Source organism: Falco cherrug, chromosome 7 (assembly GCF_023634085.1).
Source record: "Falco cherrug isolate bFalChe1 chromosome 7, bFalChe1.pri, whole genome shotgun sequence".
Classification (NCBI taxonomy): Eukaryota; Metazoa; Chordata; class Aves; order Falconiformes; family Falconidae; genus Falco; species Falco cherrug.
In genome coordinates this window covers 70,057,615-70,083,877 of record NC_073703.1, presented here as the reverse complement: position 1 = coordinate 70,083,877, position 26,263 = coordinate 70,057,615, and the positions used below count along the sequence as shown (strand labels likewise).

Here is a 26,263-nt window from a genome sequence, read left to right as displayed (position 1 = left end):
CTTCTGAAAGCATGAAAATGATGTAACCATGTCCACCTATTTAGCTGCAAGAGGGTGTCTTCTCAGTTACTAAAGAGTTAGACTATTTTTTTTTTAAACTTTAGGGTTTTGTGGTTTTCTACTCAATTAATGAAACTAAATGGAAATCTGAGAACCCTTGCAACAGAGCTAGAACAAAGACGATGGGTGTACATGGTGTACGACAAATGTCAAGTATCGCGCCATAGTTTGCCTGGTGGTAGAGAAATAGATGGGCCAGCTTTGTTGTAACAGTTCCTGCTGGCTGATAGTCCCAGCACACAGTTCTTAGAGCCGATGATATGTAATCATTTGTGTAATGTCATACATTTATGAATGGTAAATGAAAGACAAACCTGTAAAATCTGAATGGGTGATAGAGCTCAGGTAATCTTATCCTGCTTGTGAACATTCATTTTCTGTGTAGTCCTGAGAAGGCTGCGTATTTCTTCCTCTGTGCCTCACAGTCTGTACAATGACACTGTTATTCAGCTATTTCCTAAACAGTGGGAAAGATTTACTGTTAGAATTTGGGCAAACTGCATCAGCATGAAACATGGAGGATGACGGAAGAGGTGTAACTGTGCTTCCCTTTAATCTGGGATTTGCATTTTTCATTTTGCCTGTTTTCCTTCAGGGAAGCATTTTGCTTCCTCTGTGATTTGATTTCTCTATCTGTCTCTTAGTTTTTCCTTTGACTCTGGGCTTCTAAGTGTATCACCTTGCTCTTTGAACAGAGTAATTTATTTGTTTTATGAGCAGCTGTGGGAGAAGCTCTATGAGGTACAGCTTGCAATCTGCATCTGTTAAGCACAACAGTGGACTGCAAGAAGTAGCCCCGCAGGGCGCAGAAGGCAATTGTCTGACACCTCTTGTGTTATTTTCAGGCGAAGTCTCACAACCTGAAGCAGAGTGTGAAGGACAGCAAAGGCAGTACTCCAGGGAGAGGTCCAGAGGATGGGAACCAACGTGTCTATCTCTATGAAGGACTTTTAGGTAAACTATTTTTTTTGCGGGGAGGGGATCTTTTAGACTCAAGTTCAGGTGGAGTCATCTCTGGGGCAAACAGACATCTCTGGGAATTTTTACATTCCCAAAGACTATGTTAACCACTTCATGTCGTCCATACTGGTAGAATAGGAGGGTGCATCAGGTCATTCAGACTAAAGCCAAAAATTTGCTGGGAGGGTTAAATAAGAGTAAGAAGAGAGGGGGTGTGAGTGGTATAGTTTACGTAAAATGTAGTTTGTCCAAGTCTCTTGACGTTCTTGAATATGAGTTCTTTAAACCATTGGAAAAGGGAGAGAAGGAGCTTAGCTGTGCATGGAAGGCTAAAATGTATCGCTGATACTGAAAAAAAGATCCTTCAGCTTAAGTCATTGAGTAGCGTGCTACTAAACTCAGTATACTCATGGCCTTTGAGTGTGTCCTTGAATTAGGAGTATATTGGCTTTTTTGAAATGTATTTCATCTGGACTTGCTGTTAATCAAGAGCTCTCTCTTCCTGTGTTTTTCATCCTTTCCATTTGTCGTTTCTACCTGCTGGGAATGGTGCAGGTAGGGATAAAGGATCTGTCTGGGACCAGTTAGAGGATGCTGCAATGGAAACCTTCTCTATGAGTAATAATCTTATCTTTCCACTTCTCTGTGTGTTTGCCATGATCTGTGTTTGTGTGAGATATTCATGTCTCTTGGGCAGTGTTAAGAGTCTGTGGAAGAAGATATATTCCTTAAAGAATAGAGATGAGAGGTACTTTTGTGTAAGTGTTTGAAAAGATTATGCTGTGAATTAGTGTGAGAGCTATGTCTTGTCTTCTCTTTTACACTTTTGCTCAGTTGTTTTTGTTGATACTGCTTGTGGTTTAAAAGTAACAGTTTATTTTTTTTCTTTAATATATGGATGAATTGTGTGTTGGCTTATGGCATTTTCAAGGAGTGGGAAGGAACAGGGATTAATCAAAGCATTTGGCTTGAGTAAATGGAATAAATGCTCAATTTTTGTATACATTGCATAGGCAAAGAGCGTTCGACTTTGTGGGACCAGATGCAGTTCTGGGAGGATGCTTTTTTGGATGCTGTGATGCTAGAGCGAGAAGGAATGGGGATGGACCAGGGACCTCAGGAGATGATTGACAGGTAAAGTTCTTTACCAGACCTCCTTCCTCATTGTTTCACTTGGGGCTGAAATAGTAAAAAAGAATAAAAAAAACCTCTGCTGAACATGCTGTTGTCACTTTGTAAACCTTGTTGCTATAGCTGACTATTCCAAAGTGTTCCTCTGTGCTGGCCTGCATCTCCTGATACCGAAATACTGTCTTCAGTGCAGCATACATTGCTTTAAGCCTTGTGGACAGGGGATGTTTCCAGAGTTTGTATGATTTATGTATCCAGATGTTTCCAGAGTTTGTTTGATGTATGTAAAAATACAGATTCCAGATTATGTAAGCTTAATCACAGTATGAATAGATGGAATGGACTAGATCAGTAGTAAAGCAAGCAATTTCTGTGGAAAGATGATTATATTCTGGAATAAAGGAAGATATCAGTGTGTTGACGTGAAGTGAAAGAATTAAATGTCCTCAGAAACTGCATTTTGAGCCTTCTCAAAATGCAATGTCACTTACAGGTATTTTTGCTTTACACTTTGTAGTTAAAAGAAACAAATAAAAACCCATGAGGCAACCACTCTCTAGAAACACCTGTGTTGTTGTGTAAAGCTAGACTACTTCTAAGATGTCAACCTTCACTACCTGCTTGCTTTTTGCTTTTTTCTTTATTCTCTGTCAGCTCCATTAACATCTGATCATTCTCTGCTCTGCCCACCACCTACGTGCGTGCTATCATGTGACATGGGATCTGGTAGCCAAAAGAAGAACTAGTTTGTGGGGTGCTACTTTAAAAACTGTTTCTTTTTCCACAAATTATCTACTGTACTGAAGAAGAGAGTGCCTGTGTACTTCCTTCATCAGCTTACTTCTGCCTTGGAGCTGCATTTAAGCTCTGAAGGCAGGTAGCTCTGGCACTGAGTGCTGCCTTTCTCCGCTGGCAGTGGCAGCTGGCGGGGAGCTGCAGCTGCAGAAAAGAGGAAATGCATAAGCCCAGCAATCCACTGAGAACTTTCCTGTGCCCAGATCTTATTTACTTCGACTAGTTAATAATTAATGGGCATGTTTAATTAGTGATCACAGTGTTTCACTGGAAAATGCCCATTGGGCTTAGTGTTTTTGGAGGTTTTATCTGCCATATGCTTTACAAATGGTGCTCTGACCTCTGTCAGTGCTGTAATGAATTGGACAAAGTATGCCTGTGAGTCTGCTTCAGTTCTAGCTCTTCTTGCAGGTATCTTTCCTTGGGAGAACATGATCGAAAGCGTTTGGAGGATGATGAGGACCGCTTGTTGGCTACGCTGCTGCATAATATGATTGCTTACATGCTTATGATAAAGGTGACTTCTTTTTAATAGATCACTGCTCAGATTTAAGCAGTATATTTTGTGGGGTTTTCTTGAAACCATACATCTCTGTTCAAAGCGCTCAGAACAGTGAAGTATAAAAAAATGTTATAAAACATCTCCTAATCTTAATGAAAAAATTGCTTCAGTACCTGGAGATTCTTTGAGATACATTGTGCGAGTTTACACAGTTCTATGCCCTGGGCATGCATATACATTGCCATTTAAAACAGAAATTTACTGTTTCTGCTTGTAACTTTAGAGGACATTCTTATTTTTAAGACTATGTGTTGTAAATTCAGTAGAGAGCATCTTCTAATATGATTTCCTCACAACTGAAAATTCCAAATGTGGGCAGATTGTGAATATGCCTATCAATACCTTTACATGAAATCTGCTGTTACGAGTGAGCAACCCTTTCTATCTCATTCAGTGGGCTGGCTGTATGCACCTTAATGCTGCAGGTAGATACCAGCAATATCTGCTAGTCTGAATAATTTCTCAGATAGTCCAAATCCTCCTTCAAAGTCACTGGAAAATCAGTCTTTAAAAATTTTTGTCATGGTTAGAACCAGCTTAGGTGCATGGTTTTACCTGTAACAGTTTTGATGCACTGTGCTGTCCAGTGAAACAGCCTGACAGTGAGAACAGCCGTACACAGGTGCTAGTTCCATAACTTCCAGTGTTTGAGTGAGGAGGTGAGAGACAATCCCATAGATGACAAATGTGTGATACCCAACAGCTGGAAGAAGTAGTAATTGTTTATGGGTTGGAGGGAGTCAGGGGAATGGGGAGAGAGAATGAAGGTGCTCATTTTTTCTGACATAAATGGAATGTGAAGGTAAGTTTTAAGATGGGATTTGAGTATATTTGGAATTAGTTTATTTCAGGAGAAGACTGAGGATTTGGCCATTATGTCTTGCATTGCTGCAACACTTAAAGTAGAATTAATAATAACCAGTGCAGCTACTTTCATCAACGGATGCAAAAGAGGAGAGCAAATAATACTGGTTTCAAAAGGCTGTCTCCTGAGAGATGTTGATAGAGTTAGTCCCAGAGGGTAAGAGTGTCTTTTGATGTGAAAATAATCAGATCCCCAAGAGAGCAGTTTCCTGGGGGAAAGGGATAAGGTGGCGAGCAGGATATTATGCCTTTGAAAATTATATCACTCTGGCCTATCGATTATAGAAGAGAAGGGAATACAGGAAATCTGAGAGTTGTGATGGAAAGTATTGTTTCTTTCAGTGCATCTTCAGAGATGCTCAGGAGTGAGGATGGGATGAAGAACTGAGCAAAAGAAGGGTTGTCAAGGGTTGCATTTTTTGTTGTTATTGTGGTTACTTTTCCCCCCCCGATTATCAGTTTTGGGATGAAAGATGGTGGATCTAGAATTTGTTATGTGTTATTTGTATGTAGGATTTTTTTCAAGCAGTTAGAGTGAAGGCTTTAAGAGACTAAAGACTGTACCAAGATATCTCATCTTAGGACAGCTTCTAGTAGAAACTGCAAATTTGGAAGGTTTTGTGTTACTGGAGAGGTGAATTCCCTGGAACTAACAAGGGAAACATAATGCTTTAAACCCAACATCTTGGTATTTTAATTTATTTTCTTGTTTTGGGATAGCAGAGCCTGGTAGTTTTTACCTAAATTATTATTGAAAAATACAACGCTTTTCTTTAAGCGCAGAGAATTCTTGCCAAAGGAAGGAAGCAAGGTTGAGTTTGGTTTGTATGCTCCACAGCATTAAGGTCATAATCACAGTATAATTAAAAAGAATATCCAGTCTAGCTTGGAGTCAGTGCCCAGGGGTGAGCATGCTGTCTTGAAGCCTTTAGTGTCAGTGGCTGGAATTCATAATAGCCTTTTGAAATGGCACCTGAGGCAGAAATGTTTTTGCTTCTGATCTTCCCTGCAGCTTGTCTTCAGGAGCAACCTGCTGCTGTTGGAGGACTATCTGGAAATGTTTGTTAGAGCCCTGGCCCAGTGACCAGGAAACGGACTGTGAAAGAGTGAGAATTCTCAAAGATACCATGCCTTTGTGTTAATATTTCTTGTGTTGAGGGCTCCACAGCTGACTAAGTCAGCTCTTTGCAGAGGAAGAGGTGGAGAAGCTACGCTGGCAGATGAGACTCATCACATACATGTCAACATGGAGAACTGAGGCTTCTGATGTCAGGATTTGGAAGTGGAGGGTAGTGGAATTGCTGCTCTTGTGCAAGAGTAGGCAGGAAATCTGTTGTGCCCAGTATCCCTTGCCCAGTAGCTGGGAGAAGTGGTGTACGTGCAACTTCTGCTCGTACCGCTGGTGCTGGGCTAAAGAGGCCCCAGAATGGCTGAGCTGGAGATCGGTTGTTTTGCTGTCTGAGCAACGGAAACCAAGATGATGTTGATGCTGGGAGATAGGAGCTGCTGCCTGTGAATAGAGAAGAGTAACTGTCTTTATATCTGCCTTCTAGGTGAATAAGAATGATATCAGGAAAAAGGTGCGTCGTCTAATGGGAAAATCACATATTGGATTGGTGCACAGCCAGCAAATAAATGATATTCTAGACAAACTTGCTAATCTGGTAAGTAAAACAGTGATGAGTGATGTATCTGTGGGAGCTACAGTGGAGGAAAATACTTATCTGAAAATTCTTCTATAAATGCCCTGCAACACTAATTTAAAAATAATTAAATTGAATTATTAAATACTGCCTTCACATGTATAGAATAAAGCCTGTGACTGTATGACCCTGTTCATAATATTGTCATATTATACAGTTATCAATTAGAAGTGTAATACATATATGTGTAAACAAGACACTTCAGTAACACAGTTCTCTGTTAACCTGCTGTATTTTTAATCCAGTAACCCTGCTGGATTTTTAATATCGCCTTTGTGGGTGGGAACCTTTATTCTTACTACAACTGTAACAAGTGTTTAGTATTTTATCAGGTTTAGGTCATTATAAGACTTGCAGCAAGTTTCTATACAAAACCAGTTCTATCAGCTGCCAAGCAGAATATAAACCTTGCAGCCTGTAATGCTCACTAAGAATATAGGCTAACGCTTAAGTTAATAAAACTAGCCAGCTTTTGGCACAGCCGTCACCAGGGGGGATGCAAGTTAGGCCCTTTGAAAGCTAATTTTTCAAAGCATTTTTACATTTGGAACTTAGTTTTATGCGCAGAAAGGACACAAAATTACCTTACAGTTAACTGGGAAAAAGCAGACCAGGTTTTTACTGCAGTGCTGCCAGAACGCAGACACTTCGCTGTCCCATACTGAGTGTGGTACCAGCGTCAACGTTGTACGCTGTGGTAGCTCTCCTAGTCGCGCATGTTGAAACTAAACTTGTCACACATGTTGAAACTAAACTTACTAGAGTGTCTTGCTTAAGACTTTGTTTAAAATTGCCTCTGATCAGCTGTGTTAAATTTTTTTTCTTTTATTTGTTGCAAATGCTTCTAGTGTCACCTAATGGACATTTTTTTCAACAGGTCAGGAGAAACTGATTTCAAAGTTCATTAATGATTATGGGTTTTTTTCCTAGAATGGACGGGAGCTCCCTGTAAGACCCAGTGGCAGCCGCCACATCAAGAAGCAGACTTTTGTAGTACATGCTGGGACAGACACAACAGGAGACATATTTTTCATGGAGGTAGAGCGAAGAATAATATTAATGCAGTTAGTAGCATTCGATAAATAATATTAGAAATCTTATGCAGTATTTCGCACCCCCAGGTATGTGATGATTGCATTGTGCTGAGAAGCAACATTGGAACTGTGTATGAGCGGTGGTGGTATGAGAAACTCATCAACATGACTTACTGTCCCAAAACAAAAGTGCTGTGCCTCTGGCGGAGGAATGGTCAGGAGACACAACTGAACAAGTTCTACACCAAGAAGGTACGCAGCACGTTGAATACACACAATACTGCGGGAAAACTGCATAGAACAAACAAACCCTTGGTGTGATATTCCATGTTCCATCAAAAAATAGCCACCTCTCTCCAGCAGTGGTTACTGAATGGCAGTGGCTGTTTAACAGCACAGACACCTGACAGTGACATTATGCCTTGTCACTTACTTGAAGACAGCAGTACAGCAGGATGTAATTTAAGAAATTACATGTGTAGCTTTTACTTGGGTTTTTTGGTGAGAAGGAAAGCATTGGTATTACTAAATATTGAGTGAGCTTGCAGGCTTATAAAGGTAGAAAAAATATGGTGGTAGATTCATGGGGAAAAAGCTAAATAAAACAATGTCGTAGTAATTGAGTTAATTGTCATTTTTTTAATGCCAAACCCAAACTGACAAAATTGATAAAAACTTTTCTCCATGGGCCCGTGTTTGACTTTTATTTCACATATACCTACATTCTCCACTAATATTAATAGCAAATATAAAGAAATAGCTTAAACCTACTAGGAAAACTCCAGTAACTCCTACACAATGACCAGTAGACAAAAGGTAAAGGTTTGTAAATGCAAGTAATATATTGTAAGGTTATCATCTTTGAGATGTATAAAGGGATGAGATTTGTGCTTCAAAAAATTCATTTTATGTAGACCAGGACTTTGTAACGTGGGTGTGAATACAAAGGGAAGGAAGACAAAAGCAGTGTGCTACAGAAGTTACTTGGAAAAGTAATGGCATGTATCTTGGGCTTTGGATAGAAAATTTTCTTACATTTTACTCTGAGAATTATGGCTTAACTATTATTTGATACTACAGAGGGGAGTTGGAGGAAGATGAATAGAAAAATACGGCATAAGGAAATTGATAGGAACAACAAAAAGATAGAACGTAGGAGCAGAGCATGACCAGTAACATTGACTGCTGGAAACTGAAAGAGAGAGATTGTGATACTGTTTTGAGGCTTTTTCTACACTAGGAAAGTGAGTAAACTTGATTAGATTGCTCATGAGCTTGTGCCAAGCCATGAACTCTTCACTAGCTTCTGCTATGAAATGGTATGAAATAGTTTCTCTGACAACTTGAAAAGTAAATATGAATACCATCTAGTAATTAGCTGTGGTTGAACTTCTGTAGGCTTGTTGTCTTTATGCACCACACGGGGCTTGTTCTTTCTGTAGAATCTTAGAATCTTGCTGTTCTTTTCATTAGTCATTTAGAAAAATAACGTTGCATTCTTCTTCTTTTATATGTTAGTGTCGGGAATTATACTACTGTGTGAAAGACAGTATGGAGCGAGCAGCAGCAAGACAGCAAAGCATTAAACCAGGTACAAGATTTTGCTTGTTGGATATGTTTGTTGTTTAATCTGCAGTCAGCAATTTTTTTTTATATTCATAACTTCTTTTAACGTAATCTCCTTTTACTTGGAAATCTTAGGGTAGCTTTGTACAGCCGTGTGTACGTAGCAGACTTAGTGTTATCATTAGCTTGCCCCCATATACCTCACTCTAAATACAAACAAAACGGAAACACCTGTATAAAGGAGAGTTACATGTAAGGAGGACTAGCTGCCAGTAAAATGATAACTAGAAAAGACTGTGCACCTTCAGCTTCACTCTCCCTTCATGCTGGCTACTCCTTATAGTCCTGACTGAGACACAGAACTACTTTGTGTGGAGAATGGAGGCTAATAAATACGCTTGTTTGTTAGTGAATCTACAGTGATGAATCTGCGGCTTTCCGCAGGCTTCCCACGCACAAACCTTTCCTCATGGGCAAGTCTGATACCGCCGGTGCAGGCCAAGAGGCGCAGTTAATGCCCCCCGTGTCCCGTGTATCAGTGTACCTTCTCCAGCGTACACCTGCTTCTTAGCTTTGCATCGGCGTCCGGGACAGGATAGCGTAATTACACCAGTGAAACTTTCCTTGGCAAACACCCTTTTCCTTTTCCTGTTGAGTCAAAAACCGCCAGAAAAGTGGATTTGCAGTTTTAGGAGATTGAGTTCTTGGGAAGGCAGTTTTCCGTTTTTCTAGGTCCCCAGAGAGCAGCAGGTGCTGTACCTGGGTAACAGACGTGAAGGTGGCTTTTATATACCTTCATGAGGTGGTTGTTTCTCCTGTGCTGGAGTTTGTTTGCAGGTTCAGAGTAACATCACTGTGGTTTCATGTTTTCACGTTTGATTTTTGTTGCAACTATTCCTTTATTTTCAAGTGGATGCTAGGTCTCTGGGAGCCATGCTCAGAGGTACAGACCTATTTTAGGTGTGTCTTAATGTCAGATCTAAGAGATCTGCATTTTATACTCATAACTGGCACCAGCATGACTGAGAAAATCACTTGTGTTTAAATCTAGCGTCCTAGGTGTTCAACCCTCAGCTAGCTGCTGGGGCTTGGAAGAAGCTACCATTTTCTTCCTCCTACCATTAGTCCAGTTTAATTTGAGGAGGGAGGAAGGACTGGACATTCACTGAGGGAAGGGGATGCAAAAGTGCCTTTGAAAACTACTTTAAGAATTGGGCGATAATGTAGTATTGAAAATGTGTTTGAGAGCCATTCTACAGAGTTCATTTGTTCTGCACAAAAGATAATTTTTCACATTTTCTAGCCAAACTGAATGATGCAAAAGAAACTAGATGAAAATGCCTAGATTGTCATCTATTAATGCCCTCTATTAACTTGTCATTGTTTTAACCATGTTGATACTTTCATTGCTGAGATTTGTTATAATACTTAAAACTCTAGTGGTTCTCAGGCGGCTGTCATTAGTGACTGGGCTGTGCTGAGCTGCCCCTACTGTTCTTAGTAGTGTCATCTTGCTATACACATCAAATGGAAATTATGTTTGTATTGTTTTATATTTCCCTTCCACATATCATTACTTGGCTGATGGATTTCTTTTCTTCCCCCCCCCACCCCCCACCCCCCCCGGATATTTTTGTTTGTTTCTTTGAATTTTTTTTCATTAACATATCACAGGCCCTGAGTTGGGTGGTGAGTTCCCTGTGCAGGATATGAAAACTGGTGAAGGAGGTCTTCTTCAGGTCACACTGGAAGGAATTAACCTGAAGTTTATGCACAGTCAGGTATGAGGGAAATCTATGAGAAGCCTGTGAGCATGAAGCTTTTTGCAGCACGCCTGTATATGTGTTTCCTCTTCCCAGAGTATCAACAAGGACAAGGGATAGCCTGAGGGGGGTAAAAAGCATATGGATATTCACTCAAACACACCTATCTATAAGAAAAGACATATAAAAATATAAACACATATATATAAATATGTATGTATGTAAAAATAAACTGAAAAAAAATATCCTCAGGAAAACTGTAATCAACTGAAGAAAATTGTTGATACAGGTTTCAAGTTCTTGTTTCTGGTGGTCTGAATTGTGTAAGCACAAAACGATGGTAGCCAGGATACTGAGGGACAGAACCAGTGATCAGTAGTCATCCAAACTGCCATAATGCCCGACACTGTGAACATATCAAATGGCATAAGCAGTCAGCCGTAAAGGTAAAGTGTTTGAATATTGCAGGTGCAGAGGGCAACCTTCTGCATCGTTTTTAATCTGTCACGCTTTAAAATTTGAGAAATCACCTGTAGAATTTAGTATGAAAATAAAATGGCTAAGTGGCTCTTGCTGTAATTCACAAAAATAAGAAAAAATTATTGATTCTTTTTTTCTTTCCAAAGAGCAGATCTTGTGGGTATAGAGGAAACACAACTAGAATTGTCATTTCTTCCTTTCTCTGGATGTTGTTTCTGTTGCTTCCTTTGATCCTTGTTTTTATTTTGCTTTGTGTTTTTTTGTTTTGCATATGATATTAAATGCATGCTACGCTAGACAGTAGAATCACTTTTTAGGGGAGAGAGAGTGTGTGTGTGAGAGAGAGAAAGAAAAGCTTCTGTCAGTCCTCAGTGGAGTGTGTTTTCCTTTCCTCCTGACTAGACTTTTCTCCCCACACAAGCTTTGTTCTTCTTTGAGGATACATCAGTGTAGATCCCACTGGAAGTGCACGTGCATCTCAAACACACAAGCTCAGAATCTTTAATACTTCTCCCAAGGTCACAGCAGCACCATGTGCCTCTTTGAGTTCATATGTGCCAGGAAAAGGAGTGGGGAGTTGGGAACCTCCTTCAGTTTTCTTCCTGTGCATTGCTACAGTAGAACTTGGACTGCAGCTGACCTGCTGTATTATTTCAAACCCACTCTGTGATGGAACAGTCTACCTGACTTAGTTATAGATTTTAATTTTTTATTGGATATGCTGAAATAGGAAGAACTGCAAGAGGAACTCGTTGGTAGTACAGAATGAATTTTCATAGCTACTGGAATTGGCAGGTCTAAAGCCTTTGAAAATTAAATGCTGGTCTTGAAGCAACAGTTTGATATCATTAGAGACTGGATGTAATAGAAATTTCTTTGTCCTAAGGTAAAGACCCACCACAGGGGATGTTCTGTTTGCTTCTCCTTTTTCTTCTGCCAAAGCTGAAAATGATGTTGAGCTCAAACTGCTCATCTCTTGAACAGTCTATGGAGATTACTTTTATTTCTTAAACAGCCAGGCGTATGTGCATTTGCAGAGAGGAAAGATACATAAGATGGCAGCCACATCATCATCATGATGATTTCTGAAGTGTAACAGGCATCTTCACAAAAGAAAGGCATTCAGTGTCAAGCACATAGTGAGCACACATGCATCTGTCCAAAAGGGAAACTTCCAAATCCTAGAACTTACCCTTGGCCTTAAATTCAAAGCTGCTTCCCCCTGCCCCTTGAAAGACTGGAATGACATTCTGAAAGAAACCTTAGAGAAGCCTAGTACTGATCATTGTTACAGACTGTCAGGGCCGTTACCATTTGAATTTCGTACCACAGATAGTGAGTCCTGTGCTGTCACCAGCACTCCTGGAGTATCAGCTTTACCACGGCTTTCCTTCAGAGAATGGTGTTCTAATTTGCTGTCTGTAATGAGAATTACTGCATCTCTTCTGGAAGACAGCCTGTGCAGGTCAGAACCAGGAAGTATGCCAGCTGTCTCCCCCACCTGAAAGATTATTCCTCCTCTTCATCACCTAATGAGGCTGTAGCCAGCTGAGTTTCCATTCCAGGAAATCATGGTCTGATAGCCTTCTGTGATGGAGTGACTGGCTGGGTAGATGAAGGAAGAGCAGTGGAAGTTGTCTACCTTGACCTCAGCAAGGCTTTTGACACTGTCTCCCGTCACATCCTCATGGGAAGGACAGGTTAGCTGAGTGGACAGTGAGGTGGGTTGAGAACTGCCTGGGTGGAGGAGCTCAGAGGGCTGCGAGCAATGCGGCAGAGTCTGCTTGGAGGCCAGTAGCCAGCAGTGATCCCCGGGTCAGTGCTGGGTCTGGTCCAGTTCACCTTACCCATCAGCGCCGTGGTTGAGGGGGCAGAGACCCCTCAGCAGGGCTGCGGGTGGTACAGGATGGGGGGAGCAGCCGGTAGCCCAGAGGCTGCGCTGCCGTTCGGCGGGACCCCGGGGCTGGGGGGCTGGGCAGGGGGACCCCATGGAGCTCAGCCAGTGCCGGGGCCAGTGCCGGGCCCTGCCCTGGGGGGGGACAGCTCTGTGGGGGAGGGGCTGCCAGTGCTGGGGGGCAGCCGGTTGCCCACGGGCCAGCCGTGTGCCCGGGTGGCCAAGGGGCCACTGGGACCCCAGGGGGCATGAGGAGGCGCGTGGCCAGCAGGTGGAGGGGGGGGTCCTCCCCCTCTGCTCTGCCCTGGGGAGGCGCATCTGGAGCGCTGGGCCCAGTGCTGGGCTCCCCAGTTCCAGAGGGACAGGGAGCTGCTGGGGAGGGGCCGGCGGGGGCTGCGAAGGGGGTGAGGGGCTGGAGCATCTCCCCGGGGAGGAAGGGCTGAGCGGGCGGGGGCTGTTCAGCCTGGAGAGGAGCAGCCGAGAGGGGATGTCACCCATGGCTGCAGGTATCCCAGGGCGGGTGCCCAGGGGACGGGGCCAGGCTCTTCCCAGCGGTGCCCAGCGGCGGGACGAGGGGCACCGGGCACAAACCGCCACACGGCCGGTTCCCTCTGAGCAGGAGGGAGAACGTGTGTCCCTGGCGGGTGGCGGGGCGCTGGGCCGGGCTGCCCAGAGCGGCTGGGGAGGCTCCTTCTGCGGGGCCATGGTGCAGCCTGTGGGGGGGGGATGGGGCTGGGGGCTCGGGGGGCGCTGCCCGCCTGCGCTGCTCTGGGATTCTGGGATTACTGAAGATAGATATTGAAATAAGTACAGTTCTGGAAAATACACTTAATTTATTCAGTATGTTTAATTCTTTGTCTGTTAGGTTTACATTGCCAACTGGCAAGGGCATTCAGTATGGTTTAGCGGACCTAAGACATACCCTTGTTTTCCCTCTCAAAACAAAGTGTCTAAACAGATACCAGAGGTCTGCCATTTGAGGATGTGTATAGAATGGACAACTGTAGCAGCTACATAAAGTACTCCTACTAGTTGCACCATACAAAAACAAATCCCCTCCAATGTCATAATCTGTGGAGCTAAGGGATGTTTGCATTCTTACTCTAACACTCATCAAGCAGTCTGCTTTGTTAATAAGAGGTCTGCTATTCTGGATGAATTGTGCTTTCCAATTTTTGTATAAATTGTATGAATTGCTCTCTAGGGCAGCTGTTGTTCAGAATATGTATATGAGCATGATTAAAACCAGGCTCCTATAGCCATTTCTCTGTGTTGAAAATGGCTTTTTCTGTTTCTGTTGAGTTTGGATAGGGATACCAACCAGTAAATGCCTACGGGACCTCACCAGGCACAGCTTTCTCTTCATCTGCCTTTCCTTACTCCATATATAGACCCTGATCCCAGCCCTCTTCCCAGCATCTTACTGAAAGAAGGGATTTCTGTTGCTCTACTTGGTTGGATGTCATAGGAATAATTAATTTAGAACATAAGAAGAGGGGATTCCACCTTTTTTTTGTTGTTGTGGGAGAGGGGGGAAGATAAATGGAGTCTATTCTGTCTTTACCTGAGAAGACTGAACATGCTGCTTCAGTGTTAGAATGGTGCTTGCTTTCCTGAAACTTTTTGAAGGCTCTTGATTTGCAGTGTGTATACTTTCATACTGTCTTGTGAATTCCTCGGGAAATGTCTGATGCGTGGTGGGCCAACCTGTTATTGACACATGATAGTTGTCTTTAGTGTTCACAAATTGTCTCACCATGCCAGCAGCACACAAAAGTTTAAGAAGAAAAAATGTTCAAGTCTATCTGTGCCTAGCAGGTCAGAGAAGTCCTTTGGAATAGGGAGGAATCCAGTGTACCTGTGGCATTGGCAGATTATTCTGAGTTTACATCTACAAATTATGTTACAATATTGGGACTCAGTCACTCTGTCCCTATTATGAATTCATCTGTGTCAAAAATAGATGGAAGTTTAATAAAATGCAGCAGGCACATGCCCACCTACAGTAGGATCCACACTGAATGCTCTGTCTTGAAGAACCGCAGTTTCCCCAGGGTAAGTAATTGTTATTTCCTTTATGCTTGTTTTCTGATTGAGTGAGAGGAGAGCATCTCTGTCCCTTAAAGAATATGGCAAGAAATTGCCCATCAATTCATGTCTTCTGAAAATGGATAACTTACTGTAATGGTGACAAACCTGATAAATTCTCATCTTGCTCGTGACTCTTGTGGCGATGCAGCACTCTCTAACGCTCAGATCATGCGCACCTGGGGCACTCAAGTCCTTTGGGCAGCTTTACTGTTACCAGACAAAACAACCCTTGTTTTGCCTGAGCCTTTCTATTGAGTTTCTGAATTTTGTACGTTAGACTACTAGCAAAAACTTCCTACAGAAAATATTATAGAAAAAGGAAACTAAGTGCAATAAAGAAAATGTTCTGTTATTGACTTGTTTACTCTGTAACTGCTCCTCAAAAAATACAGTGTTTTTGACCAACTAAACTGATTTAGAACATGGGAAAGACCAGGCAAACAAAACAGATGGGATTGTCTCCTTTTGCTTGAGTGCTTGAATATAAGCAGAAAGCAAGCTTCAGATTTTCTGATCAAGTAAGCGGAAGTTTAGGTTTTTATACTGAGCAAAAAATATCCTGGGTCTGTTTGTTAGTTCTCTGCTAATAAAAATAATAATAAAACCCCTTTGACTTGACAATCAGCCTGACCTCTCAGACATACGGTGCATTTACTGATGATCTCTACAGATACAGATAAGCCTGGTTCCTAAAAAAGCCACAGTTCCGGTGTTGACTGACTTTGCCTTTCCTGGGTAGCATATAATCTTGGTTACAGGGGTGTTGCCAATATTGGATTCAGGAGGGTTGCAGAGTTTTCCTTTCCCTTCTTTCCAAGACAATGCAGTTTCTCTAGTAACATTTCTTTTAAAAAGTTCCAGAGATCATGGTGTTGTAAGTGTACAGGCACCGAAAGTATCCATCCAGACTATTGCAATACAGTCTTGCAAGGGTCTCTCTAAGCTATTGGACATAAACTTACTCTGAATGTTAGGGCAATGTTACTCTCAGTGTTTTTCTTGCCTTGAAAAAGCAAGCTTATTAGAAACTGGAGTATAGAATTGATTCCTTATAGCACTTTCTATTCTACAGCTTCTTATGTCTGTGTACTGACTCTGACCCCTTTGGAGATGTGCATACAAGAAGGGATTGGTTTGTATCTTGAAATAAATTGGAAATTGAACAAACTCATGCTCGGAGAACTTGTTTATTCATGCAATCTTGGCATCAAGGTTCTGGACTGAAAAACCTACTCCTGTGGTTCAACTGTTTTGCCTTTTGGGGTTCACATATGTAAAACTTCAGTTTAAAGCAGGTTTGTTTTCCAAGTGACTGCTCACCTGGCAGCAGCCGTATGTGAAGTGAGCAAGCAACAGAGAAGGGTCCAAACTCTCCCATCCTGCTTAAAGCAGGAAACTGGTACTGCCTGTTAAAGGAGACAGTTCCTAGAGTATGTATGCAGATCATGTGTCATAAACTGCAGTAAAACCTTAAACAGCAAGGCTGTGAGGGAGAAGGAAGAAGGAAGTGTTTCCTCATTGGATTAAATCTGACTACTGCATAGGTTAGGAGGATTGTTGTCAGGGTGGGAAGTATAGTGCCCCTTACCTGCCCTCTGTGCTGGAGGAGGATGCATGGAGGGGCAGAAACTAACTGGGATGGATCAGAGGCTACAAATCGTGCCAAATTTGGGAGCCAGCTTTTTTCTTGTCCCCCTCTTCTGTTGTATTTCAGGTGTGTTGGTATTCTTTTTGCAATAACTCATTTGAGTGCCTGAAGGGGTAGCAATGTTGGATATGTCAGAGTTACTAACTCCTTCGTTTCTCTTCCATGCTTTCTCCTCCTGCAAGGAGCGGAAGGTACTTCATCTTCTGCTGTCTTCGCTTCTTAGCACTTTTAAGTTATTTGTTGATTTCTAGCATTGTGGCAAGTTTGTCTTTTGAATATTTATTTCACCCTTTATTTATATATTAAACTGTAAATGAACTGGTAGTGTATGCTATAACACTTCAGGTTGTACCTGCTGTAATGATGTTTTTGTTTAATTTTGGTTTTTAGTTTACAAAAAGAAAATCAAGCCTGACTAATTTTATGTTACTTTTCCTCCTGTTTTTGTAGGTTTTCATAGAGCTGAATCACATTAAAAAGTGCAATACTGTGCGAGGAGTCTTTGTCCTGGAGGAATTTGGTAATTACATTATTTTGATATTAGGTCTGTACTCACACGGCAGTAACTCAAATTTCCAGTCTTCAGATTCAGAGTTGCACTGCAGTTTCAAAGATGGAAGAGAAGTGTAGATTGTGTGTGAGGAGTTGCCTAACTGTGAGAGATGGGTGACTTAACATAAAAATTCACAAGTTAATTTTCATCATACTGAGATTTGTGGCTTAAGTGCTTTCTGATAATAGAGAAGATGTTCCGAGTCTCCTGAAGCAAACAAACCAACAGTTAAACTTGGGTATGTGTAGTTTTCTTTGGTACGTTCCTTTTTAATCTGAGAAACCACTTTTTTAAGCAGGACTTATAGTTGATCTTTCTCAACAAACTGTGCTTTCATTACAAAGAATTACTGTTAATTGCAAAGTTTCCTCTTTGCTCTATGTGGAATTTCATTTTTTGTTGTATGGAGCAGAAGACCTTTTTTTTAGGTTGCACTTTATGTAGTTTTGTTTCAGAGTGTGGCTGGTAAAGAGTGGAGAAGTAAAGGTTAAGGAGAATAGAGAATTTGTGGTATTTTGGTCAGTTATTGCTGTTACATACAATCTGCCTGCAGGCTGGTTTGGGGTACGTTATGAGTTACTATTCAGTGTTAAGTGTCAGTCACACTGTACTTAACTAGTGTCTGAAAAAAGTGAGTAACTTCAGGTGCAGCTCTCCAGAAGAGTGATCCACATACTTCTCTTGAAATAGTCCCCAAACCTGTATTGGTTTATTCTTCCACCAGAAGAGTGATCCACATACTTCTCTTGAAATAGTCCCCAAACCCGTATTGGTTTATTCTTCTGCCCATCTGTGAGACATTGTCTAGGACTTAAGTGTAGTTATGAAACATTTTAAAAGAAGATAAAGTTTACACCGTTCTTTCCATAGTAGATCAGCATCCCTACTTGGGCCATTAATCAAAGCCTAAATCAGCAGCTCCCTTTACCAAGACTCTCACTGTTCTTTGGTGCTGACGGATTCTCTCTTAGAATATAAAAGACATTTAAGATGAGTTTGCTGAAATTAATGTCTTTGTCCATAATATCGTGTCATCTCCTTTGGGTGACACAAAGTTACAAAGTATTTTAATGATAAAGCCTTTCTGAGTATTGCAGTTTGCTGCTTATAATCTCCCAGAAATTTGGGATTTGAATTTGTGAACAATTTTTTCTCATTTTCTGAAAATGTTGTTCATGGTTCACATGGTCCGATCAGTGTATTTAAACCCTGAAAAATTTGTAATAGGTTAGATATTCAGAAGTTGTCTGCACTCTATGGTTGCATATTCCTTTGATAGCATGTTTCCACCCTGATAGGCATGATTCATTCTACTGCTTACAGAAACTGTTTACAACTGTAAAAGATTATTGATGAGTTTTAGAAAGATGAGCATTCAGAAGCCATAAAATTAGCTTAAAGAATGGCTTCAGCTTCTGAAATCTTTAACTTAATAGAAATTACTTGGCTCAGAAATTAATTTTGGATCATTTTTGAGAGGTTTTAATTCAAAGTATTTCTTTTAATAGTTTGTTTATATTGCACAAGAAGAAAGACAGTGTTCGACTTGCTTAGTTCCAGCCAGACTCTATTTATGACTGTAATACAGCATTTAGCCCCTAAATAATGACTGTAATAACTGTAAGAAAAAGAAAATTTTTTCACAAAAAGTTTTGTAATCAAGGGCCTATTGCAAAAGCTAGAATTGTGATACGGAACTTAGGAAAGGGTAGTTTAAAGAAGTAATTAAACCTAAACTGGGACTTGGGCACTACAAACAAAACCTGAGAAATTAAACTAATTAAATTAAAAGTACTCTTCTCCCAAAATAGAGGTCACAGGCAAGAACCAATTTAAATGTACCAAATGAGATTTACAATTTGTCCATCTAGCTAATTAAGAGAAAGAAAAAAGGAAGAAAGGTGTTGCGGGGGACCTAACCTTTCTTCTTGTGCAGAGAGACTACCTCACAGCTGCTTTTTTAGTTGTTATAAAGATGAGAAGATACGTCAGTCTGTTCTGTTCAAGAGAAATTAACAGGTTAATTTGGTAATGGTGAACTAACAGCATTCAGCAAAAACTTGTGTGGACTTCTTAAGGATGCAGTTACTTAGCTGTGTTACACATCATGACCCTTGCAATCAGGTTCATCACAGTAGGAGTACAGGAGTATACTGCAGTGCTGTCTCCTCTTAAAAAGGCAGAGTGGTCGGCGTGCGTGCTCCGCTCCGACGGGAGGTACCTCGGTGCCAGATTCATTCATCTGACACTGGCAAGCACGAGTGCTCCGAGTTTAGTGGTACCGCAGCAGGAAACTAAAGGTCTGTTTGTGTTAATGCTGGATTTAGATGGCAGCATGAAAGTTGGAGCTGTGATTTCAGAGCAGGTTGCAAGCAGAAGTTCAGGAATTGTTGCCCACAGGGAAGTGGAGATTTAAGTGAGTGAGGAAACCCAAGGCTCTTCCCTCTGGAATTTGAGTTACTGCTGCGTACTTGTGCTTTACTTTCTTGTGGCCCCTTCACCGCCGCTGCTATGAAAACCTTCATTCTCCAGCAGGTAAAGTGATGTCCCCTGAACTCATTCAATGCTAGCGCCATATTTTCATTCACAGGACCAAAGGCTGCAGGATGGTGCTTAATAATTTACTCCCTTCATCCACTTAGTTCAACAGCATCAGGAATAACTTTTAATGTTAGAAGAGTGCTTCTGCTAATCTCTTAATTTGAGGCTTGGGTCTTTTTTTGTGGGTGGTTTGGGTTTTTTTCTTTCTTTCTTCTTTTTTCTTTGTATTCTGCAGCAGTAGTGATCTGACTTCTCTGAGTGTACATCCAAACCCACTCTTTTTTACTTTTCCTAACTCAGTCCTCTCAGGAGAATTTTCCCCATTGGAAGGACTGTGAAGGAGCACTTAAAGTCAAGGCAATTTACTGTGAAGTGTGGAGGCAGTACCTTGCTTAGGTGCTCTCCTGTTCCCTCTCTTCCTATTCTCAGTTATGATACAGGACTTGACAGCTTCCATTCTCTCCTTCCCTCGTGGCACAAGGTCCTTACAGGTTTCCCTTCCTGCTTTTTGAAGAGTATATGAACAGTTGTATTATCCAGTGGGCAGTGAGACTTACACAGCTGTAAAAATCCTTCCCTATTTGGCTGTGCACCAGCCTCACTGCCACCTTTATCCCCTGGTGACATGGAGTTAATTTGGAACATCTGGTGCCAACGGGTAAGGTAGCTTGGATGTGCGCCTCCGTATCTCCCCAGCTCTAGTCAGTGGTATCACAGGGCAGTGCAGCCTGGGTGTGCGCTTCCCCAGTTTCTTAGTTTTTAATGTAACTGCCAACTCCAAGAAAAGAGAGAACTGAAAAATTAAACAAAAATATCACGTTGCTTTTTACAATCATACTGTGTACTTTTCACTAGTTGTTTTTTTTCAAGAATGACAATACCATGACATACAAGAATTAGTAGGCGCTGGTTTATATTCAGAGTACTTTCTCAAACCCAGTCTGCACTGCCTCCTTTTGGCCCCTTAGAGTGTGACCCGTCTCCCTCTCCAGCATTTAGCTGTGCCATATCATAGTTGAAAAAATGACATTTGCATGGATAGGTTTTGGTGTGGACTTTTCCTAGTTATTCATACTGAACTCATCAGCCTCTCTTTCTTTTCTTGTCACTAAGTACTATGTGTAATAAAACATTTACCCTTCCTTTATAAACCTGGTATGATTTGGTTTTGCATAATTTCTGTATTGTTTCTTCTAAATTATTTTTGTTGTGACACAGAAATGCCATGGCAAATTTCAACTGTGCTGGAAAGGGAAGTATTGAAAGCTGGTCTTGGTATTCCACTGATCTTGATATTTTAAATTTGACACTTACATGTTCTTAGTGTGGTCTTTGTTCTCTTTTGGTGATTTCCCATGGTATCTGTTCACAACAATATTTGTAGACCATGTGTGAGCCAAAGGCACAGTTCAGATGCAATGCACACCAATGGGATGGTTACAGCTTGCATTTTTAATGTATTCCACAAGGAAAACAAAAGGCACATTTTCTTTAGCTATATTATGCTTGTTTCTTTTCTGTTAGTTTGAGGCAGTACAAGGGGGCAAGATGAAATTTTCTGGGTAATAGATTTTATTTTTCATTAGTGCCCTAATCCTCTTTGTATAGAAAATCTCCTAGAAATCAAGAACCCTGGTATTTTAAGAATACATGTAACTGAAACAAATATTTTACCTTGAGGCAACTTGTTCAAAAGGAATGAACACTTTCAGTACGTTAAGTAAACACCGTCACATACATCCTAGACAAGAGAAAGAATGTCTTGAGAAACTTGAAATAGAGCTGGGAAACAGTCTTCCAGCTTAGAAAATTTTCTCTCTCAGCTCATTTTTTCCCCCTGGATTTTACTAAGTTACAAGACTGCTCAACAGTTCTTTTGAGATCTGCTACTCAGCAGAGAAGGATTCAAACATCTAAAGGATAAAGCCGTTGGGAATCTCATACTGACAAATTCCTATGGAATCACTGATTTATGTTTTATCATAGTAGACATGAGGCATATTTTGTCATTAATTTTGCTGTCTAGCAGGAATAAGTAGTATGAGGAAAAGTCAGAATCTCTTAAGAACCATCAAATAACTACTATGGTTTTCCAAACAGAGGCAGCAAAGTACTTTTGCCAACCTGAGTAATTTATTATGCCATTACCAGTACCTTCCAGGACATATGTAATGTAAATTAAGAGAAGGAGGAGTATCTAGTAGTGAGGAATAGTGAGGTGCCCTGTACCTGCACCTGCTGTCTGTGTGCATCCCTTCCCTTTCCTATGGGAACATTGTGCTATTTCTTTCCCCTTTTCCTCTCGTTTTTTGAACTTTTTGTTTTGTCTCTTGCCCGTCCGGTTTTAGTTCCTGAAACTAAAGAAGTGGTGAGCCACAAGTACAAGACGCCAATGGTGAGTCAACTGTGATGCCTTCCGGTAGTTCTTTAGAGGATATATGTTTACATTTTCATGTGGCAAAAAGAATTATATTGAGATTGCAGGCTTTGCAGTGCTAATACTGCAGTGAAACCCCAGCTGCTCTTTTATGATAGTTTTCCTTAAGGGAAGACAACAAAACGTTCTGATTGTTGTTTCTATGCAACTAGAGGAACTCCCAGGTAGTATAGAAAGCATGGTCTCTTGTTAAGATAGATAAAAGATGCAAGAGAGCTGGTTTGGCATGAACTTTAGCACAAGAAGAGCTAGCAGACTTGTTACATTTAAGACAGTGCAGAACACAATCTTTAATCCACAGAACAGATGGAAAGGGAGACTAGTTCCTGAGAATAAAATTATTGCTGAGTTTATGAAAAATTCCCATTTCCTCATGAAAGTGAGCAGTGAGATGCAAGAGAACAGTGTAAATGCTGATTCCTGCCATATAGGTGAGATACTGCTGTGGTTTAGTGTTCAGTTCTTATAACATTTTTTGAAGACCAGCAGTTTAATGATACTTAGCACTTTTACACATAATAGTTCAATTATCAGGCCTTGTGTGCACTTACGAGGAAGAAACAGAAGTGAATGATTATCATCAGAACTGAAATGTCTTCTGTTATTTGATGTCTGAAGTGCGGTCTGTACATTTGGTAATGGCATGGAAACTCACAGTCCTTCAAGAGGAGAGAGAAAAATTACTTGAAGAAGCTACAAATGTTTTAGCAACAAGATGCTTAGAATATATGTAATTTAAGCAGCACACAGCTGTATAGGACAAGGGCGAATGGTTTTAAACTAAGAGAGGAGATTTAGATTAGACATTAGGAAGAAATACTTTCCTGTGAGGGCGGTGAGGCACTGGCACAGTTGCCCAGAGCAGCTGTGGGTGCCCCATCCCTGGCAGTGTCCCAGGCCAGGCTGGACGGGGCTGGGGGCAACCTGGGCTGGTGGGAGGTGTCCCTGCCTGTGGCGGGGGTGGGAACTGGATGGTCTTTAAGGTTTCCTTCCAACCCAAACCGTTCTGTGATTCCATGGTCTTTTAATAAGAAAAGCCAGTTTAATGAAAAGTAATTATATTTTACACAAGTGTTTTAGCTTGTACTATAATACAGCAAAACACATTGTTATGCTTATTACCTTTATAGAGATTATAAATGTCAATTTACAGGACAAGAACTTTTAAGATCACCAGAACAGCCAGTATTAGAACTAGGATATAAACTTGTCTCTTACCTTCACTGAATTGTGCTGCCAGCCACATGCTAGAAGAGGATTTTCTTTTAAATAATAGCTCACTTAGTCAGTTAAAAGTAATAACTGTAAATCTTGCTAATGCTATGTGGAACCCTCTGCTTTAAGGTAGTGACAAAGTTGTTTGGTATTCTTCACATGTAACATGCAACGTTGGGTTGTGGGGTTTTTTAATTAAAAACAAAAAAACCCCACACCCCTGTATTATCCGTGGATTCCCTAGCATTGGTTAAAAATTACAAGGATTATCCGTCCTGGTACTTTTGAGCATAAAAAGATGGTGGGATTCTTCCTTATTCACAACTGTCTTATGAGTCAAGTTACAGTACTGGATGTTTAGTTTTAGTCTTTTTAGTTAGCTCCTTCAACCCTTCCCAGAAAGTTTCTTGTAACTTCAGACAACAGACCAAAAGCAAAAAAGTAGGATTTTTTTTTCTAAAGCCAGCTACTATTTTTGTAGCTTAGCATACTGTTCTTAAAAATTATTTGAATCGTACTATCAAGCAACTAATATTTTTATCCCAGAGGAGGTTTTTTTTGTTATAAGGTTTTTCTTCTATATCCACCTCAGCTAGAAGGTAGTATGGGACACTTTTTCCTGATTTTGTCTGTAGCCAGAGTAGTTGTCCCATGAAGGAAGACAGGCAGCAAAATATGAAATGTGCAGTGGATTTTGTAAAGCGCTAAATTCTCTGAATTTTATTGTCGTCTTTTCTAAATACTTACAGGCTCATGAGATCTGCTACTCCGTGCTGTGTCTCTTCTCTTATGTGGCTGCCATTCGTGGAAAAGAGGCAGAAAACAAAAGCAAACCACCTCGACCAGTTTCCAGTTGATCATGATATTGGGAAATACCTACCCTTTGGCACGTTCACATGCAGTACTCCCATTTTTACGGCAGTTACTGGAGCTGACTTTGCTGTCTTCTATGAGAACTTGATTATTTATGTATGACCCTGCAAGTCTTTCCCCATAGAAAATCCTAAGACTTCGCTACTCAGTCTCCTCCTGAATTCATCCTTAATGGAGTTTTTATATGAGGTGTTAATCAGACAGTTTTGAGCATCTGCGTCCAGCTGTGACCTCCTCTGGCCATTCCTTTGGAATTCCTTTTTTCTTAAGATGACTAACAGCTTGAGTTCAGTTGGGTTTTTGTTTCTAGTGGTACTTGTTACAGATTAATCACTTTACAACTGCAGGCATCTGCTTTGAGATCCTCTGGTATGTGCACAGTGGAAGCAGTCTGGTCCTGCATGTTGTTCAAATCTAGTGTTTTGTTTTCCTTCTGTCTCGTTCATTTTTACCCACCAACTTGGAGTTCTTGTCACGTAGTTCTTCAGACCCTTTTGGTAGAGATCAACAATTTAGCTACTGTAGTCTTAAAATATCATGTGACGATTGAAGTTTGGCTGTTAAATTGGACCATCTGTGGAGATGACTGCTTCTCGAGTGGGAAAAGAAGTGGAGAGAGAAACTCTGAAGGCAGTGTATTGTGAAGAACCCTGACACCTCATGGGTTGTGTAGATTTTCAAATGGGAGTTCAGGTAACATTTGTAGATATCGCAGCTGTAGATACATATAAGCACTGCTGAAAGTGGTTAACTACAGGCATTGGAAAATGCGTAAGGAAATGTAAACTTTGGAAATATAATTGGCAGAAGCACAGGGCAGACCCATGTCTTTTTGGGTTTGTTAACTATACTCTACACAAGGTATTCCTATAGCAGTCTGCAGAACGTGTTCAGAAGCCCAAAGGATTATGCTGTCTCTAAATTGTTTAAGCTATTGCTTTTTCTCAATCTGTACCTGTATATCAAGGAATCTTGCAAATACCATGTTAATATACAATGAAACTCCCACACTTAAAACTATCCATCACGTTCCTTATTTTAAGTAGGCTGGATATGAATGTTTTTTGCATCCTGTTTTTGTTCTTGAACTGTACTGCACTTGTCTGGAAAGCTCTTGGGATGCTGGAAGGAGAGACTGTCTAGAGAAAATAATGTTACATGTAAAATACCTGGAAAAAATGCTCTGATGCATACTGATGTATTGTATGTTTTGACATAGAATTCTGAGTAAATGCACCCAGAAATAACCCTGTTTTGGCTTGGTCAGGGTACCTACCGTTTTGAATGGAATACACTAGTAATGGGGGAGGAAATTATGTAAATATTACAGTACCACATCTATTTATAGAAACTGTACAGCGCTCTGAATGTGAAAATAAAATGTCATTCAACCAGCAACTGGTTTTCATCCTCCTGTGCTTTTCTATTGATGCGACTTGTTCTGAAATTAATATAATTATATGCAAAATACATCATACAAATATATGAAACAGTGAAAAAAAGCCTATAAATGGAAAAACTGCACTGCTTTCCACATAAGCAGTTGAAAGTTGGTTTGTGGTTTTTTCTCCTAGCATAACTTCCATGTAATTTGTCTTCAAAAAACCCAAGTGTCTGAAAAGCATGAATAGGGAGAACAGATACATCTGAAACACTGAATTTTCTTTGCACAGGTACAAGTAGAAGCAACATGTAAAGGAGTTTTCATCCTTTCCTAATATAAAGGCAAAACTGAAATTGGCAGACGCTGAAATCAGCCTGTTTTGGATTTAATTTATTTTCTTTCTTTTGCCTTTGGAGACTAAATTTTCTTCTAGCAGTATCTGAGCTTTTAGCAATCGTAGTAGTCTTGATAGTACTATATTACAGGTACAGTTAAGACTGAAATCACTTTGATCTACAATAGATATTCCATTTACTGCAATACTGGGCTTAGGCGGGCAATTTTACTATTTAAATTAGGCTAGCAGGCCTACTAACATATTCAAACCATTAACTTAAACTTTTAAGGGGAAGAGCAGAGTTTAAAATAATTATCTGCACAGCATCACATACTATATACAGCTCGTTTTCCCCCCCTTAGAAGCTGTGTT

General features: G+C 40.8%; 1 protein-coding gene across 28 annotated transcripts in view; it reads left to right on the top strand.

Moving 5' to 3' along the window:
* The window catches only part of MADD (MAP kinase activating death domain), a 76,917-nt gene extending 51,349 nt beyond the window's left edge, over positions 1-25,568 (top strand). For 20 of the 28 annotated variants that reach the window (XM_055716966.1, XM_055716963.1, XM_055716962.1 and 17 more), the window contains 12 exons: positions 906-1,014; positions 1,576-1,638; positions 2,034-2,154; positions 3,358-3,463; positions 5,926-6,036; positions 7,006-7,113; positions 7,197-7,361; positions 8,628-8,700; positions 10,350-10,456; positions 17,002-17,071; positions 21,994-22,040; positions 24,047-25,568. In XM_055716966.1, the coding sequence (XP_055572941.1) occupies positions 906-1,014; positions 1,576-1,638; positions 2,034-2,154; positions 3,358-3,463; positions 5,926-6,036; positions 7,006-7,113; positions 7,197-7,361; positions 8,628-8,700; positions 10,350-10,456; positions 17,002-17,071; positions 21,994-22,040; positions 24,047-24,154 (1,188 nt within the window). In that variant the 3' untranslated portion in view covers positions 24,155-25,568. The remainder of the gene's footprint in view (positions 1-905; positions 1,015-1,575; positions 1,639-2,033; positions 2,155-3,357; positions 3,464-5,925; positions 6,037-7,005; positions 7,114-7,196; positions 7,362-8,627; positions 8,701-10,349; positions 10,457-17,001; positions 17,072-21,993; positions 22,041-24,046) is intronic. The other 8 variants (XM_055716968.1, XM_055716967.1, XM_055716969.1 and 5 more) reach the window with 2 other exon arrangements.
* Positions 25,569-26,263: the final 695 nt, after the last annotated feature.